Consider the following 18,033-nt stretch of genomic DNA (forward strand, 5'->3'; position numbering starts at 1 on the left):
TGCATATATATACACAAATTAATAAATTAAATCTGGACCATTCGTTCATTAATCAATGACTTGCTGACATATTTTTAGAAAAAAAAAAACTTGCACGCTCATCCATTGATTATGAAGGATCTAGATTTAATTTGTATTTATGCGGATGAATCATGTGCATAGGATACGGTCCCCTCCAAATAACAGTCATTTCACCATAGAACAAAAGGAAGTCCAACAAATATGCTGGGTATCTTAGGTCTTATTTGGTCTTATTTAGTTTCTAAAATGCTAAACGATATGACTAAAACATGAATTAAACTGTTTTAATATCTAGTCTCTCAAGGACCGACTAAAAAGGACTAAACCATATAAATTCTACTTTCCCCCCTCCTTTATTTCAGTTACACTAATAACGGGAGAATGCTAAAGAGTATTTTAGTCCTCTTATAATTTATTTAATGTGTTTTGAATAGTTTTAGTTTGTAGAACCAAACATGAAAAAGACTAAACTTAGTCCCTGGACTAAAGGACCAAACCGGGCCTTAATCACCATGGTAAGGCAACGCTTGCTTATTGTCGGGGGAGTCGAATGATTGGCATGCTTAGCGGGCAGAATGTCACAGTGAGTCCTAAGAAGTAGGGCTGGATAAAATACTCGTGGCTCGTGAGCTCGCTGAACTCGTACTCGGCTCGTCTCGTTTCAATTTTGTCACGAGCTGAGCTAACATCTCAGCTCGGTTCGTTAACGAGCCAGCTCGACACGAGCTCGAGCCAGCTTGTTAGCTCGAATGAGTTAGCATTTATCTGCAAAACAAAACATATATATGTATTGGATGAATTAATAAGTGATGAACTATGTTAATTTAAGGTTTAAATGACGTGATGTATAAAATTATGAGTATTGTTAGTCTTTTCTAGTGTTAAATTAGTATAAAATTAACTAGCAATTGATTATATTGTTGTATATACATATGTATACTATTTTTTATTGTGGCTTGCGAGCTAAACGAGCCATCTCGAGCTCGCAAATGAGCCGAGCCGAGCTAGTTCTCTGGCTTGGTTACTTAACGAGTCGAGCCGAGCTAGCTCGTTTCCTTAACAAGCCAGCTCGAGCTCGGTCGAGCCGAGCTGGCTCGATATCCACCCCTACCAAAAAGATCTGTGTACCGGAGAAGCTAGCCCATATATAGCCACATCAATCAAATATAATAAAGGATCTCAGTCATTACGCAACACAGCAGATCGAGAGCATAGTCGTAAAGATGGCGGCATCAAAATGGAATGTCCTCACTTATCACTGAGAAATAATAATAATAAAAGACAACACTACAGTATATCATCACTTCAATCTTACAAAGTCTAAGCTCAGAGTTGCATAGTTGTTGTTTGTTCATAAAATATAATATAAATGGTAATGGTAATGTTAATAATTTACATTCGATTATCGCCGTTAACAAGTTTGAATTGGTCAGTATCAATTTTTAGTACGGCTGGACTAAAACAAACATAATTTAACGTTATTATTTAACTATTACGTTACAAATATGTGAATCAAAGGACGCTATAGTGTAGCACGCATGGCTCTGCATCTATCAAAATCTACACCCTTCCCTTGTATTTAGTGCATCCTTCTTTACAACAACTAGAAAAGATAAACAACAAACCTAGGCTATAAATATACTTTCTTAACTATTCTGCACATGTACAAACAAATATATTTCAGTCGTAAGCAGGGAGCATTATCTTGTGGGGTGCCCTAATTCGCACGCACGAATTAAAAGTAGAGTAGAAAGAACATGCGCATGCTACGAGCGAGATAGATGCATCGATGCATCACGCACATACGTTGCTTCATGCATGCTTCCATGCATGCATATGGTCTCAAAACCACAAGCGCCCGTTCGATACCGGAGGTGGTGGGAGCACCATGCCCACGTGTGGCGGTGCGCGTGGCAGCTGCTTCTGCTGCTGCTGCTGCTGCGGCGGCGGCGGCCTTGGCAGCGGCGGAAGCGTGGCGCGCTTCACGAACCGACCCTTCATCCGCGGCCGCTTCTCGGCGTTGAGCTTGCGCACCTCGTACCGGATCTTCTTGGCGAACAGTCGCGTCCGCCGCTTCTCCCTGTATCGCGACACCCGCGCCTCACGCTCGCCACCGGTCACCGGTGTCACGGCTCCGCCGAGGAGTTCCCGGCTACCCGTCTGCATGCATGCGATCCATGGCAAAAGGAAAGCCGATCAGTTATTTATCCCAAGACAGTGCCAGAGCATGTGTAGATCTCATGCTCGAACCGTAGTGCTTACCGTGAAGTCGTCCGACCATAGCTCGTGACAGTCGAGGTGAGGACGCTCGCCGTGGAACCACGGCGAGCCGCCGTCACGGACCCATGAGGCGATGACGCCTTCGTAGTTGAGCTTGAGTATCATCTCCGGCCGCTTCCGTTTCTTGTCCTCTGGTTCAGGCGCCGGCGCTACTATGGCGTCCAAGTCCGCGTTCACCTGAGGTTTCTCTTCGTCCAAGAAACCCAAACAGTCAAACCCGTCGTCGTCGACTCCCATGAGGAGGCTCTCCATGTCCGCGGCGAAGCTAGCGAGCTCCATGTCCGGGACGTGGAACGACACGGAGAGCCCGTCCGCCTCCGCCGAGCCGCCGGAGGCGAACTCCGGCGATGTTTCCGCGAGAGACGGCATCAGCAGGCTGCAGGCCGGCTTCTGCTCCCCCTCGTCGGCCACGGGGTTGTAGAACTCGGCGAGCATAGGGTCGAACACCGGCACGCGGTACAGAAGGTCTTCGTCGTCATCCTGCAGGAACCCGTGGTGGTCGTCGTTACCGCCCAGGATACCGGAGCCGGACTCCTCCGCCTCGAGGTCGGGGACCGCTGCCGACGACGCAGCCGCGGCGATAAAGCTGGGAGTCGCCTCATGCTTGTTGCTCTTGCTCCCCCCTGGCTTGGACCGCGGCGTGCGTGGCCGTCGCTTGAGGCCGTGGAGCCACGTTGGCGCGTCCGGGTCGCGCGGTGGGGAGGAGCAGGACGCAGAGGGGAGGCGGACGCGGTGGTGGCGGCGCGCGAGCGGGTTCGCCGAGTGCACGGAGACGTCGCAGGTCTGGCACAAGAAGGCGTCGTCGGCGGGGCAGTGCCACCGCGCCCGCCGCCTCATGCAGCCGTCGCAGGACCGCGCCGTCCGCGCGCCTAGCGCGGCGCCTGTCGCCGCTCCGGCGCTCGTCATTTCGCCGAGCACTTGTGCTCCCGGCGTTTAGGTTAAGCGAGAGCTTAACAAAAAAAACGGGAACAGTGTGGCGACGAGCTCGGGAGCCCTTTCCTTTTTTATATAAAAAATGCGAACCCCGCGGGAGAACCCGGACCCACAGGCCAGTGACAGTTGTCATCCACGGTCGTGATCGTGGAGAGGGCATGCGGGGCCCCTGAATGCGCTTTTGGGCAGCGTTTGCGCGAGGAGGAGCGAGCACTGCGTGAAGTGGGCCCAGGAAAAATGCTTATCTTGAAGCCGATTGGCTGGCATGGCGCGGGGAATCCGCCGGGCTCGAATGCTATTGGGCTGCCTGTCACGCTGTTGGATTTCCGGCGGGGCCCATGGGGTGTGGATGATGACGTGGGCGCCGGTGCTGCTACTCTCTCCTCTCTCACTTGCCTTTCTACGGGGGCATGCCGCATGCGATGAGGTTCAGAATGCTTAGGATATTGACTAGCAGCTCGTGGACAATCATCTGCACTGATTGATCTTTCTTCGCTGCTGTTCACTGTCTTATTATATATAGCTGCCAGAGTCACATATATGTCAATAATAAAATGATATACCTCTAAGAGACCGTTTGGATCCCTTATATATAGTAGGATATTTGATTTTGAATTTTACATTGCACCACTTTCCAAACTTCTGATATAAGGCTATCCTAAATTTAAATAACGAGGGAATGAAAATTAATTTTGTGTATCATTACTAGTGTATGTTTGTACTCTGCAACCTATAACACGTTCTTTGGCTCGCTCCACTATAGTAGATAGAAATGTACCATATAAATATCTATACCATATGGCCAACATAGTATACAAATATATTTTGTATAAAACTACATTAACTTAATTGATCTATGTCTAACATACGATTGTTAGAATAAAATTTAATTCCAAGGATCCAAACAGTGCCTAAAATGAATTAGGAACCACAACTACACTTTTGAATAATGAATAATGAATTCAACATTCATCACTAAACAATTTAAACATTTATGGGTATGGATCTATACCCATACCCGTCGGGTATTCATTATCCGATGGATGCCCATTACTCGCTCTGCCTACTACAATTTCAACATTCATCACTAAACAACGGTTTTATTATAATTCAACAATTTCATCATTCCAGCCAACATTAAAGAACAATTTTAGCACCAAACAACATGTCCTGAATGAAAACTGAAAAATAGGATTTTTTTTGGGATAGTGCATTAAATCTGGATGGCCTACATGTCAGATAATCATCGGGTAACGGATATGAATACTGGATATCCACAAAAAATTACCTGTGCATACCTTATTATATCCATACGCATACTCGTGGTTACAAATTCCACCATATCCGTACCCGATAAATAATTGTTGCTTCTCTCAACTTAGTTGCATGTTTTGTTTTTTAAATTCGTGTTGAGGTTCCACTTTTCAATTTTAATCAGGACACATAAGCTAGAAAAAATAACCCACGTGACTTGGTTTTGGAGTGAAATTAATCCGAATCTCTTTTAAGTACAAAATGTTGAGCTTGAGAATGTATATCTTGGCCGCCGAAAATAGTGTACAATGTTGTTGTGATAGTAAAAGAGAGGTCATTCAAAAATGTACCCCCTATTATAAATTGTAAAATGTTTTAGATTTTTTGATATATTTTTTTTACTATGTACCTAGATGTACAATGTATATCTGAGTATATATATAGCAAAATCTATCTACATATGTAAAAGAAATTAAAACATCTTATAATATGAAACTGAGGGAGTAGTAGAAACTCCTCCCCTCCACGCCACGCACACACACCGAGCAAAAAGGTTAAAGGAAATATTATTATTTTCCTTTTTCAAAGAGGCAAAAGAAGCATTAATATTGTTTGCATATTATATCTTGCACGTTGTATTTAATATCAGACATAATTTCCTCTCGTTTTGATAAGTATACGGTAGTTCCCACTTTGCCTGAAGAACTTCTCACCGTTTGGTGTTGATAATAGCATGTCGACCCTTGGTAGTATGCAGTCCCCATCAAGAGAGGTCGGTATCTCTGCTCGCGCACAAATACTCGCAAAAACCGACAATGGTTGTATATATGCATGACAGCTTGGCGGCCCCCTCTTTGCTGTCGATCAATCCTACGTACGCTCGGTCAGCCGCGCCATTTTTTTTTTTGAATGATTGAATTTATTTCCTGCAAATACAAATACAAATACTCTGGAGAAAGGAATTTATTCTCCTGCATGTATAAATGCAACTATGAAACGTTTGGAGTACAGCAACAACGCGTGTTGCAAGTATATATATTTCCTAATTTAGCGTGGTTCGCTTTATTTGGTTTATTTTAGACTAGAAACTCATGTGCCAAACGAAAAGCAAGTTAAAGTCCAAAGCCTAAACATTCTTGAAGGTTATTTTTATCATTATTCTAAAACAACCAACCAGTGAGAAGTCCTTCGGTCGTAAGGCAGGCAGGTTGGTCTCTCATGTCTGTCGAGTACCCTTCTTGCTGCCGACCTGTCAATGGCTCAATGCTAGCTAATGGAACAATGGACCTTCGTCTGCTGCTCCTGCTCCGTTTTTTTTCCCTGGCGGTCGCGGCGCCCTGCTACTCTGATATGGATAGGATAGGCACGCCAGATATACGCCGACGGCGACTGAGGGGGTCCCGCGGCGACGCCCCCTCCGACTCCGCTCCTCCACGGCGACGTGGCCGCATCGATGCCACGGGACGCATGTGGCCCGTACGCGACGGTCATGCCATGCCACGACCGGGGGTTCTCCGAGTGGCGCCGTCCCGAGTTCTTTTAGTTTTGTTTTTTTAGCTTTCTTTTTACAAGTATTCACATCGGACTCTTGCGCGTTTTTTAGATCGACGTTGAGCTTAGCGCTCTAGCTAGCTAGCTAGATCTCGAAACCGAGCAGTTACTCTAGGTTTTGGCTTATAAAATAAATCAAAACTACTATTTCAACAAATATACAATAAATTTGTTGTAGTCTAGTTGGCTACATATTTTTCTCAATTAAGATATCTAAGTTTGAGTCCTATCAATGGCATATGGTTTTGCAATAAATTCTGTATGTATTTTTTTAGCAAAGATGACCTATCTAAACCTCATGTTAATTCCGAATTGGATCATATATTAGCTAGTGCTAGATCGTCCGAATCACCACGGATAGATATCGTTGCGAAGATTTCACAGTTATATGGTGAAGATGGAGAGAATTACGAACAAACCATCAAATGATAACCAATTACACTAACGTGACAAAAAACGACTAGTTTCCAAACAAACTAGCAAAGTACCCATTGGATCTCTCGTCCGAATTGGACCCGTCGAGCCAAGGACGTCGTAGGGTTGCCCTAGGTTGTGCAACAAGCCTAGAGCAATATTCTTAATCATCGAATCAAGCAATGAATAACAATATGGGATTGGAAGGGCAAAACAGAGGTCGTAGATTGGTTTTGTTCGATTGAATGTTGTTTGTCTCAATTGACTATGATCCTCTTATATATACACATAGGGTGGTCTTATCCTGATAGAAAATAACTCCAAACATGTTCTCTAAGTTTTCCACATCAAAAATCGATTTGGGAACAAATTTATTCGTTCAAGCACCTATCCAAGCATTCCAATCCTCTACATTCAATACAAGAGCTAGCAATCCATTCCAAGACACAATCAAAGCTTCCAATCTCTCCAAGTTTTACAATTGAGACAAGTGATCATTAGTGATTAGTGACTTGAGAGAGTGAGTGATTTGTGTGTTATTTGTCGCTCTTGTTGCTTGCCTTTTGCAATCGTGCTTTCTTCTATTCTCATTCTTATTCTCAAGACACTTGTAATCAAAGCAAGAGACACCAAGTTGTGGTGGTCCTTGTGAGGGGTCCAAGTGACCCGTTTGATTAAGGAGAAAGCTCACTCGATCTAGGTGACCGTTTGAGAGAGAGAAAGGGTTGAAAGAGACCCGGTCTTTGTGACCACCTCAACGGGAGTAGGTTTGCAAGAACCGAACCTCGGTAAAACAAATCACCGTGTCATCCGCTCTATTTCTTTGGTTGATTTGTTTTCACCCTCTCTTTTGGACTCGACTTTACTTCTAACGCTAACCCCGGCTTGTATTTGTGCTTAAAGTTTATAAATTTCAGATTTGACTATTCACCCCCCTCTAGTCGACTTTCAATTGGCTCACCGGACAGTCCGGTGAATTATAGCGGAGCGCCCCCAGAAGAAACCCGAGAGTGCCCGTTCGCTTGATCGCGGGCCAGGTGCACCGGACACTGCCCGGTGTGCCACTTGGCAGCACACTATCACTATTACATTTAGTGGCACCAAGCACGATCTGTTCCAACAATTGTTGAACTCTATCACTGTAGTGTCTAGATGAAGATGTAATTTTTTTGTTAGTGCATGGTGTCCAAGTAGAGGGTCGCTTCGTGTTGCGCAGCCACGCCGCACGCGCCCGGAGCGGCGGCGCCCGCCTCCACGGCTCCGCGACGTGGCCTCAGCCACGCTACTCGTGGCCACGCCATACGCCGGACCGTCCTCCTCGGATGAGGGAAGGCTCGGTGCCCCGACATCGTTTCCGGTGGACGGAGGCCATTCAAAGCTCGCGTGTGAGGCAGTTCGCAATTTGCAAAGAAGAAAAATTAGCAAAGGAGCTTCTTTTCGCCAAGAAAGGTGAGGAATTTTTCTCAAAGTTCCATAGACGGCTGGCGACTCCGCAGCCGTCATCGGCCTCCGTTTGCTGGGAGGATCTTCGAGCGTCTTTCCTGGCGGCCGGTCACTCTGAGGTCGAATGGGCGTTCTTCCGTCAGACACACAAATCCAATTCTCATTCAAAGGTAAGAAAGTTTACTGCAGATGGTTCATCTTCGCCTTCGGCTAGGAAGCCGTGGCATGGCCCGCTCCCTAAACCTCGGATCTCGCCGAGTCTCACAATTGGCAACATCATTGAGCGGGCTGGAGATATGGAGAATCGGTCAAGCAAGGTGACGGTTCTTCCTTCTTCGCAGTCAGATCCTACACTTCCGCCTTTTTCAAAATTTACTCAATTTGAATTGGCACAATTACGGAAGGGGCTTAACCAGAATGGGACGGGCTATCATTCTAGAGGCCTTCTTTCTAAAACATGGTCTGCTCGTAACCCGGGGATGTACGCGCTTCGTCTGCGTGTATACGTCCGACCTAAATCTTCTGTTCATTCCTCCCAGCTACACCTGCACCAGCCGCCATTCCAGATTTTTACGTCTCCCAGCAGAAGCTACGCCCAAGCTCTCATGGATGGTAGAGGTGCAGTGAGGGATGGCAAGGCAATGGCTTGGAAGGAGGTTGATCGCCGCCGACATCCCAGAATCGAGGTGAAGACAGAGCAGCAGCATCTCAGTGGTCATCGTCTATCTCGTGGTCGTGGTCCAAGTGAGGATCGCGGTCGCAGGACATGGCGCAGCCGGGGTGGTCGATACGGAGGAAGGCCATTCCATGGAGCATTCAGAGCTCCACAGGACTTCGCTGAATCCAGTGAAGGGGGTGGATCCCGAGTTAGAGAGGAAGCAGAGAAGAAGCGTGCGACTGTTGATGGTCCTCTTGCTGATGATCAAGGAAAGAAACGCAAAGAAGAGTTGTGCTGCGAAATTTGTGAAATGGATCACACTCCACAGGTCTGTCCGACGTTCAATGGCCCTAAACCACACGCTCTTCTATGTGGTTTTGCAGGAGGCGATTCGGGTTTCTTCCAAATCCCCACAAGTGGAGGCAAGGGCATGGCGCCCAAAAAAGATAATGCAACCGCTTTTATTACTGCAATGGAAGGAAACATTACCACAGATTTGGTGAAAGCAGAATTGGCACGTCTTATTCCTGTGAATTGGACTTGGTCTGTCCAGCAGCATGCCGATGGATTTGTGGTACCTTTCCCCTGCAATGTTGAGCTTCAACGTATGGTTGCTATGAAATATGTGCACACTGCTGGAGGCGAAGGGATTATGGTTATTCAAGAGTTGGATCAAAAAATTGAGCCTGTCCAGTACCTGCAGAAAGTGTGGGTTAATGTATATGGTGTACCCTATGAGATCAGATCTTTTCTTCCACTTTGGGCGGTTGGTTCTATTTTAGGTGCTACTCAAAAGGTCGATTTGCGATACACTAGAAAGATGGGTGTTGTCAGGATTCTAGTGGGAGTAATTGACGTTGACAGTATTCCAGAATCGTCAGATATTGTGGTGGGAGAAGGGTTGTATGAAATTTATTTTAAAGTCGATAAAGTGTGCAAAGATGGTGTTTGGATGGATTATAAGCAAGAAGTATCGAAAGATAAAGGTGATGATGATCAGCAAGATGAGGAGTTTGATGGCCTCGATGAGTATATTCACAAGACTGACGCTGCCTTTCAAGATACTGAGATGGAAGATAAATCTACAAATAATAATGGTAACCCCCAAGACAACAATGATGGCGATATGCAACATAAACACCAGGCTGCGCAACATGACCCCCAAAATTGTCAGGCTGTGCATCATGACTATGAAGCTTCTACAGTCTTGGGGGATGCAGTTTTACCTCATTTGGTCACTGCACAAGAAGGACAAAATACCCTAGGGGTTTACTCCAATACAGATCCAGATGCTTTGTCTTGCACAGCATCAGTAAAACCAGACCTTTTACTTCAAGGTTCTGGGACCATTTCAGCGTCTAACTTGGGGATTGTTTCTGCTAGTGTGGGCTGTCCTGGTAGCACAAGTCCATTAAATTTATGTCTGCCACAAGAAATTCAGCAGCATGGACCAGATGCTTTTCTCCATCGATTTTCTGGCATTGTTGGGTGCCATGAACAATTGACGACAGGGGGTGTCGCTCCCTCTGAGTTACTAAATAAAGTGACCTCTCCTAAGGCAGCAAGTGGTATTTCTTTTACTACTTTAGATATACCAACCGTTGATATTTTTACTTCTCTTCCTCATACAAAAAGAAATGATTCCTCTGATCTTTTGTCTGTTCCAGCATGTGTCAAAGCACAGGAGTCATGCTTTTCTGATCATACTCAGGAATTGGGGCCCTCTAGTGTTGTTCCTTTTGTCTACGCGGGGGCAGGTGTACCTTTTGTTGGCTCCCTGCATGTTTCTCCTGGTGGTAAACATCCAGCGCGTCAGGTGGTGTTGGCTCCGAAGGACATTTTCTCTTGCCAGTCTGATGCAGCTGCCTTGGATGGGATCTCGGCTATTTCAAATTCTTTTACTGAGGTACCACGTGTGATTCTCCAGGCTTTATGCAAAAAGTTTAATATTAAAGCTAGTATGAAAAATTCAAAAATGGCACAAGCTTTGTCTTTGTTAGCTCGATCTAACGATGAGGTGATGGTCGCCTTGCAGGAGGTAGTCGATTCTTTCTCTCTTACTCAGAGAGTAAAGAAAAATAATGTTGACCTTGCCGAGCAGAAGATTTGTGCCAGGAGAACCGATAAGGATGAAGATACCATGATCAAAGCACAACGCTTGGCTGCCAAGCGCAACTTGGAAACAAGTGAGTTCTCCTTTATTACTTACAAACCCAAAACGATTATTTCTAACATGAAAAATATTGGGGTCAAACTTGGCAAGAATGAGAAAGAAGTGTTACAATCAGTGGTTGCGATTAAGAATATAGAGATTGATAGACTTGCAGTTGCTGCAAATTCACCTCCCCCCCATAAAATTACAGAAATAGAGGATGGGGAAGACGAGGAGATGATAGTCGCCTAGAGGGGGGGTGAATAGGGCGAAACTGAAATTTACAAATATAAACACAACTACAAGCCGGGTTAGCGTTAGAAATATAAACGAGTCCGAGAGAGAGGGCGCAAAACAAATCCCAAGCGAATAAGCAAGTGAGACACGGAGATTTGTTTTACCGAGGTTCGGTTCTTGCAAACCTACTCCCCGTTGAGGAGGCCACAAAGGCCGGGTCTCTTTCAACCCTTCCCTCTCTCAAACGGTCCCACGGACCGAGTGAGCTTCTCTTCTCAAATCAAAGCCGGGAACAAAACTTCCCCGCAAGGGCCACCACACAATTGGTGCCTCTTGCCTTGATTACAATGGAGTTGTGATCTCAAGAACAAGTGAGAAAGAAAAGAAGCAATCCAAGCGCAAGAGCTCAAATGAACACGGCAAATCACTCTCACTAGTCACTAGGGCTTTGTGTGGAATTGGAGAGGATTTGATCTCTTTAGTGTGTCTAGAATTGAATGCTAGAGCTCTTGTAGTAGTTGAGAAGTGGAAAACTTGGATGCAATGAATGGTGGGGTGGTTGGGGTATTTATAGCCCCAACCACCAAATGTGGCCGTTGGGAGGCTGTCTGCTCGATGGCGCACCGGACAGTCCGGTGCACACCGGACAGTCCGGTGCCCCCTGCCACGTCATCACTGCCGTTGGATTCTGACCGTTGGAGCTTCTGACTTGTGGGCCCGCCTGGGTGTCCGGTGCACACCGGACAGGTACTGTTTGCTGTCCGGTGTGCCAGCATGGGCGATTCTGACTTCTGCGCGCGCAGAGGGCGCATTAAATGCGCGGCAGAGAGCCGTTGGCGCGGAGATGACCGTTGCTTCGGAGGCGCACCGGACAGTCCGGTGCACACCGGACAGTCCGGTGAATTTTAGCGGGCTAGTCGTTGGCGTTTCCCGAAGCTGGCGAGTTCCTGAGGCCGACCTCCCTTGGCGCACCGGACACTGTCCGGTGTACATCGGACAGTCCGGTGAATTATAGCCGAGTCGCTCTGGAAATTCCCGAAGGTGGCGAGTTTGAGTCTGAGTCCCCTGGTGCACCGGACAGGTTCTGTTCACTGTCCGGTGGCACACCGGACAGTCCGGTGCGCCAGACCAGGGGTGCCTTCGGTTGCCCCTTTGCTCCTTTATTGAATCCAAAACTTGGTCTTTTTATTGGCTGAGGGTGAACCTTTTACACCTGTATAATCTACACACTTGGGCAAACTAGTTAGTCCAATTATTTGTGTTGGGCAATTCAACCACCAAAATTATTTAGGAACTAGGTGTAAGCCTAATTCCCTTTCAATCTCCCCCTTTTTGGTGATTGATGCCAACACAAACCAAAGCAAACAGAGATGTGCATAATTGAACTAGTTTGCATAATGTAAGTGTAAAGGTTGCTTGGAATTGAGCCAATATAACTACTTACAAGATATGCATGGAATGTTTCTTTCTTTATTTAGCATTTTGGGCCACGTTTGCACCACATGTTTTGTTTTTGCAAATTCTTTTTGTAAATCCATTTCAAAGATCTTTTGCAAATAGTCAAAGGTAAATGAATAAGAGTTTGTAAAGCATTTTCAAGATTTGAAATTTTCTCCCCCTGTTTCAAATGCTTTTCTTTTGACTTAACAAAACTCCCCCTAAAAGAGATCCACCTCTTAGTGTTCAAGAGGGTTTTGATATACCATTTTTGAAATACTACTTTCTCCCCCTTTTGAACACAATAGGATACCAAATGATAAATACTTTTGGAAAGCACTAAGTTTTTGAATTTGGTGGTGGTGGTGCGGTCCTTTTGCTTTGGGCTCATTTCTCCCCCTTTTTGGCATGAATCGCCAAAAACGGAATCATTAGAGCCCTCGAAGTAATTTCTTCCCCTTTGGTCATAAGTAAATGAGTTAAGATTATACCAAAGACGAAATCTGGTCCTTTTGCTTTGGGCTTTTACTTTCTCCCCCAAAGACAAGGTCCTTTTCTTGGAGCGATGGCGAAGGATGAGTTACGGAGTGGAAGCCTTTGTCTTCGCCGAAGACTCCAATTCCCTTTCAATATACCTATGACTTGGTTTGAAATAGACTTGAAAACACATTAGTCATAGCATATAAAAGAGATATGATCAAAGGTGTTCAAATGAGCTATGTGTGCAAGCTAGCAAAAGAAATTTCTAGAATCAAGAATATTGAGCTCATGCCTAAGTTTGGTAAAAGTTTGTTCATCAAGAGGCTTGGTAAAGATATCGGCTAATTGATCTTTAGTGTTAATGTAAGAAATCTCGATATCCCCCTTTTGTTGGTGATCCCTAAGAAAATGATACCGAATGGCTATGTGCTTAGTGCGGCTATGCTCGACGGGATTGTCGGCCATTTTGATTGCACTCTCATTATCACATAGCAAAGGGACTTTGGTTAATTTGTAACCGTAGTCCCGCAGGGTTTGCCTCATCCAAAGCAATTGCGCGCAACAATGACCTGCGGCAATGTACTCGGCTTCGGCGGTGGAAAGAGCGACCGAATTTTGCTTCTTTGAAGCCCAAGACACCAAGGATCTTCCCAAGAACTGGCAAGTCCCCGATGTGCTCTTCCTATTGATTTTACACCCCGCCCAATCGGCATCCGAATAACCAATCAAATCAAACGTGGATCCCCGAGGGTACCAAAGCCCAAACTTAGGTGTATAAGCCAAATATCTCAAGATTCGTTTTACGGCCGTAAGGTGGGATTCCTTAGGGTCGGATTGGAATCTTGCACACATGCAAACGGAAAGCATAATGTCCGGTCGAGATGCACACAAATAAAGTAATGAACCAATAATCGACCGGTATACCTTTTGATCCACGGACTTACCTCCCGTGTCGAGGTCGAGATGCCCATTGGTTCCCATGGGTGTCTTGATGGGCTTGGCATCCTTCATCCCAAACTTGTTTAGAATATCTTGAGTGTACTTTGTTTGGCTAATGAAGGTGCCTTCTTGGAGTTGCTTGACTTGAAATCCTAGGAAATACTTTAACTCCCCCATCATCGACATCTCGAATTTTTGTGTCATGATCCTACTAAATTCCTCACAAGTAGATTCGTTAGTAGACCCAAATATGATATCATCAACATAAATTTGGCATACAAACAAATCATTGTCAAGAGTTTTAGTGAATAGAGTAGGATCGGCTTTTCCGACTTTGAAGCCATTTGCAATAAGGAAATCTCTTAGGCATTCATACCATGCTCTTGGGGCTTGCTTGAGCCCATAAAGCGCCTTAGAGAGCCTATAAACATGGTTAGGATACTCACTGTCTTCAAAGCCGGGAGGTTGCTCAACATAGACCTCTTCCTTGATTGGTCCATTGAGGAAGGCACTTTTCACGTCCATTTGATAAAGCTTAAAGTCATGGTAAGTAGCATAGGCCAATAATATGCGGATTGACTCAAGCCTAGCTACGGGTGCATAGGTTTCACCGAAATCCAAACCTTCGACTTGTGAATATCCTTTGGCCACGAGTCGAGCTTTGTTTTTTGTCACCACACCATGCTCATTTTGCTTGTTGCGGAAGACCCATTTGGTTCCTACAACATTTTGGTTAGGACGTGGAACTAAATGCCATACCTCATTTCTAGTGAAGTTGTTGAGCTCCTCTTGCATCGCCACCACCCAATCCGAATCTTGCAGAGCTTCCTCTACCCTGTGTGGCTCAATAGAGGAAACAAAAGAGTAATGTTCACAAAAATGAGCAACCCGAGATCGAGTAGTTACCCCCTTATGAATGTCGCCGAGGATGGTGTCGACGGGGTGATCTTGTTGGATTGCTTGGTGGACTCTTGGGTGTGGCGGCCTTGGTTCTTCCTCATCCTCCTTTTCTTGATTATTTTCATCTCCCCCTTGATCATTGCCATTATCTTGAGGTGGCTCATCTTCTTGATTTTGCCCTTCATCAACTTGAGCCCCATCCTCATTTTGAGTTGGTGGAGATGCTTGCATGGAGGAGGATGGTTGATCTTGTGCATTTGGAGGCTCTTCGGATTCCTTAGGACACACATCCCCAATGGACATGTTCCTTAGCGCGATGCATGGAGCCTCTTCATTACCTATCTCATCAAGATCAACTTGCTCTACTTGAGAGCCGTTAGTTTCATCAAACACAACGTCACATGAGACTTCAACTAGTCCAGTGGACTTGTTAAAGACCCTATATGCCCTTGTGTTTGAGTCATAACCAAGTAAAAAGCCTTCTACAGTTTTAGGAGCAAATTTAGATTTTCTACCTCTTTTAACAAGAATAAAGCATTTGCTACCAAAAACTCTAAAATATGAAATGTTGGGCTTTTTACCGGTTAGGAGTTCATATGATGTCTTCTTGAGGATTCGGTGAAGATATAACCGGTTGATGGCGTAGCAGGCGGTGTTGACCGCTTCGGCCCAAAACCGGTCCGGTGTCTTGTACTCATCAAGCATGGTTCTTGCCATGTCCAATAGAGTTCGATTCTTCCTCTCCACTACACCATTTTGTTGTGGCGTGTAGGGAGAGGAGAACTCATGCTTGATGCCCTCCTCCTCAAGGAAGCCTTCAATTTGAGAGTTCTTGAACTCCGTCCCGTTGTCGCTTCTTATTTTCTTGATCCTTAAGCCGAACTCATTTTGAGCCCGTCTCAAGAATCCCTTTAAGGTCTCTTGGGTTTGAGATTTTTCCTGTAAAAAGAATACCCAAGTGAAGCGAGAATAATCATCCACTATTACAAGACAATACTTACTCCCGCCGATGTTTATGTAAGCAATCGGGCCGAATAGATCCATGTGGAGTAGCTCAAGCGGCCTGTCGGTCGTCATGATGTTCTTGTGCGGATGATGGACTCCAACTTGCTTCCCCGCCTGGCATGCGCTACAAATCCTGTCTTTCTCAAAATGAACATTTGTTAGTCCTAAAATGTGCTCTCCCTTTAGAAGCTTATGAAGATTCTTCATCCCAACATGGGCTAGTCGACGGTGCCAGAGCCAACCTATGTTAGTCTTAGCAATCAAGCATGTGTCGACCTCAGCTCTATCAAAATCTACTAAGTATAGCTGACCCTCTAACACACCTTTAAATGCTATTGAATCATCACTTCTTCTAAAGACAGTGACACCAATATCAGTAAAAAGACAGTTGTAGCCCATTTGACATAATTGAGAAACAGAAAGCAAGTTGTAATCTAAAGAATCAACAAGAAAAACATTGGAAATAGTATGGTCAGGTGATATAGCAATTTTACCCAAACCTTTGACCAAACCTTGATTTCCATCCCCAAATGTGATAGCTCGTTGGGAATCTTGGTTTTTCTCATATGAGGAGAACATCCTTTTCTCCCCGGTCATGTGGTTTGTGCACCCGCTGTCGAGTATCCAACTTGAGCCCCCGGATGCATAAACCTACAAAACAAATTTAGTTCTTGACTTTAGGTACCCAAACTGTTTTGGGTCCTTTGGCATTAGAAACAAGAACTTTGGGTACCCAAACACAAGTCTTGGAGCCCTTGTGTTTGCCCCCAACAAACTTGGCAACGACCTTGCCGGATTTGTTAGTCAAAACATATGATGCATCAAAAGTCTTAAATGAAATGCTATGTTCATTTGATGCATTAGGAATTTTCTTCTTAGGCAACTTGGCATGGGTTGGTTGCCTAGAACTAGATGTCTCACCCTTATACATAAAAGCATGATTAGGGCCAGAGTGAGACTTCCTAGAATGAATTTTCCTAATTTTGTCCTCGGGATAACCGGCAGGGTATAAAATGTAACCCTCGTTATCCTGAGGCATGGGAGCTTTGCCTTTAACAAAGTTGGACAATCTCTTAGGAGGGGCACTAATTTTGACATTGTTTCCCCTTTGGAAGCCAATGCCATCCTTAATGCCCGGGCGTCTCCCATTATAAAGCATGCTACGAGCAAATTTAAATTTCTCATTTTCTAAGTTGTGCTCAGCAATTGTAGCATCTAATTTTGCTATATGATCATTTTGTTGTTTAATTAAAGCCATATGATCATGAATAGCATTAACATCAATATCTCTACATCTAGTGCAAATAGAAACATGCTCAACGTTAGATGCAGAGGGTTTGCAAGATTTAAGTTCTACAACCTTAGCATGCAACATTTCATTCTTAGTTCTAAGGTCGGAAATGGTAGCATTGCAAACATCAAGATCTTTAGCCTTAGCAATCAAATTTTCATTCTCTAATCTAAGGCTAGCAAGAGAAATGTTTAATTCTTCAATCCTAGCAAGTAAAATTATCATTATTATCTCTAGGATTGGGAATTGAAACATTACAAACATGAGAATCAACCTTGGCATTTAAACTAGCATTTTCATTTCTAAGGTTGTCAATTATCTCACGGCAAGTGCTTAGCTCACTAGATAATTTTTCACATTTTTCAATTTGTAAAGCGTAAGCATTTTTAACCTTAACATGTTTCTTGTTTTCCTTAATAAGGAGGTCCTCTTGTGAATCCAAAAGGTCATCCTTTTCATGAATAGCACTAACCAATTCATTCAATTTTTCCTTTTGAGCTATGTTAAGGTTGGCAAAAAGGGAACGCAAATTGTCTTCCTCATCACTAGCATTGTCATCATTAGAGGATTCATATTTAGTGGAGGATTTAGATTTAACCTTCTTTTTGCCGTCCTTTGCCATGAGGCACTTGTGGCCGACGTTAGGGAAGAGAAGCCCCTTGGTGACGGCGATGTTGGCGGCGTCCTCGTCGTCGGAGGAGTCGCTTGAGCTCTCGTCGGAGTCCCACTCGCGACAAACATGGGCATCGCCGCCCTTCTTCTTGTAATACCTCTTCTTCTCCTTTCTTCTCCCCTTCTTGTCGTCGCCTCGGTCACTGTCACTAGATATAGGACATTTAGCAATAAAATGACCGGGCTTACCACACTTGTAGCAAACCTTCTTGGAGCGGGACTTGTAATCCTTCCCCCTCCTTTGCTTGAGGATTTGGCGGAAGCTCTTGATGACGAGCGCCATTTCCTCATTGTCGAGCTTGGAGGCGTCTATGGGTTGTCGACTTGGTGTAGACTCCTCCTTCTTCTCCTCCGTTGCCTTGAATG

The 18,033-nt window shown here is 44.9% G+C and overlaps 1 protein-coding gene across 1 annotated transcript; it reads right to left on the reverse strand.

The window, feature by feature from the left end:
* Positions 1–1,527: 1,527 nt before the first annotated feature.
* On the reverse strand, positions 1,528–3,279 carry LOC100283174 (uncharacterized). The gene is made up of 2 exons (NM_001156076.2): positions 2,284–3,279; positions 1,528–2,181 (listed from the first exon to the last, which is right to left on the reverse strand). The coding sequence occupies exons 1-2, from the start codon at positions 3,205–3,207 to the stop codon at positions 1,864–1,866; spliced, it is 1,242 nt and encodes a 413-aa protein (NP_001149548.1). The 5' UTR covers positions 3,208–3,279; the 3' UTR covers positions 1,528–1,863.
* Positions 3,280–18,033: the final 14,754 nt, after the last annotated feature.

Source organism: Zea mays, chromosome 5 (genome assembly GCF_902167145.1).
Source record: "Zea mays cultivar B73 chromosome 5, Zm-B73-REFERENCE-NAM-5.0, whole genome shotgun sequence".
Classification (NCBI taxonomy): Eukaryota; Viridiplantae; Streptophyta; class Magnoliopsida; order Poales; family Poaceae; genus Zea; species Zea mays.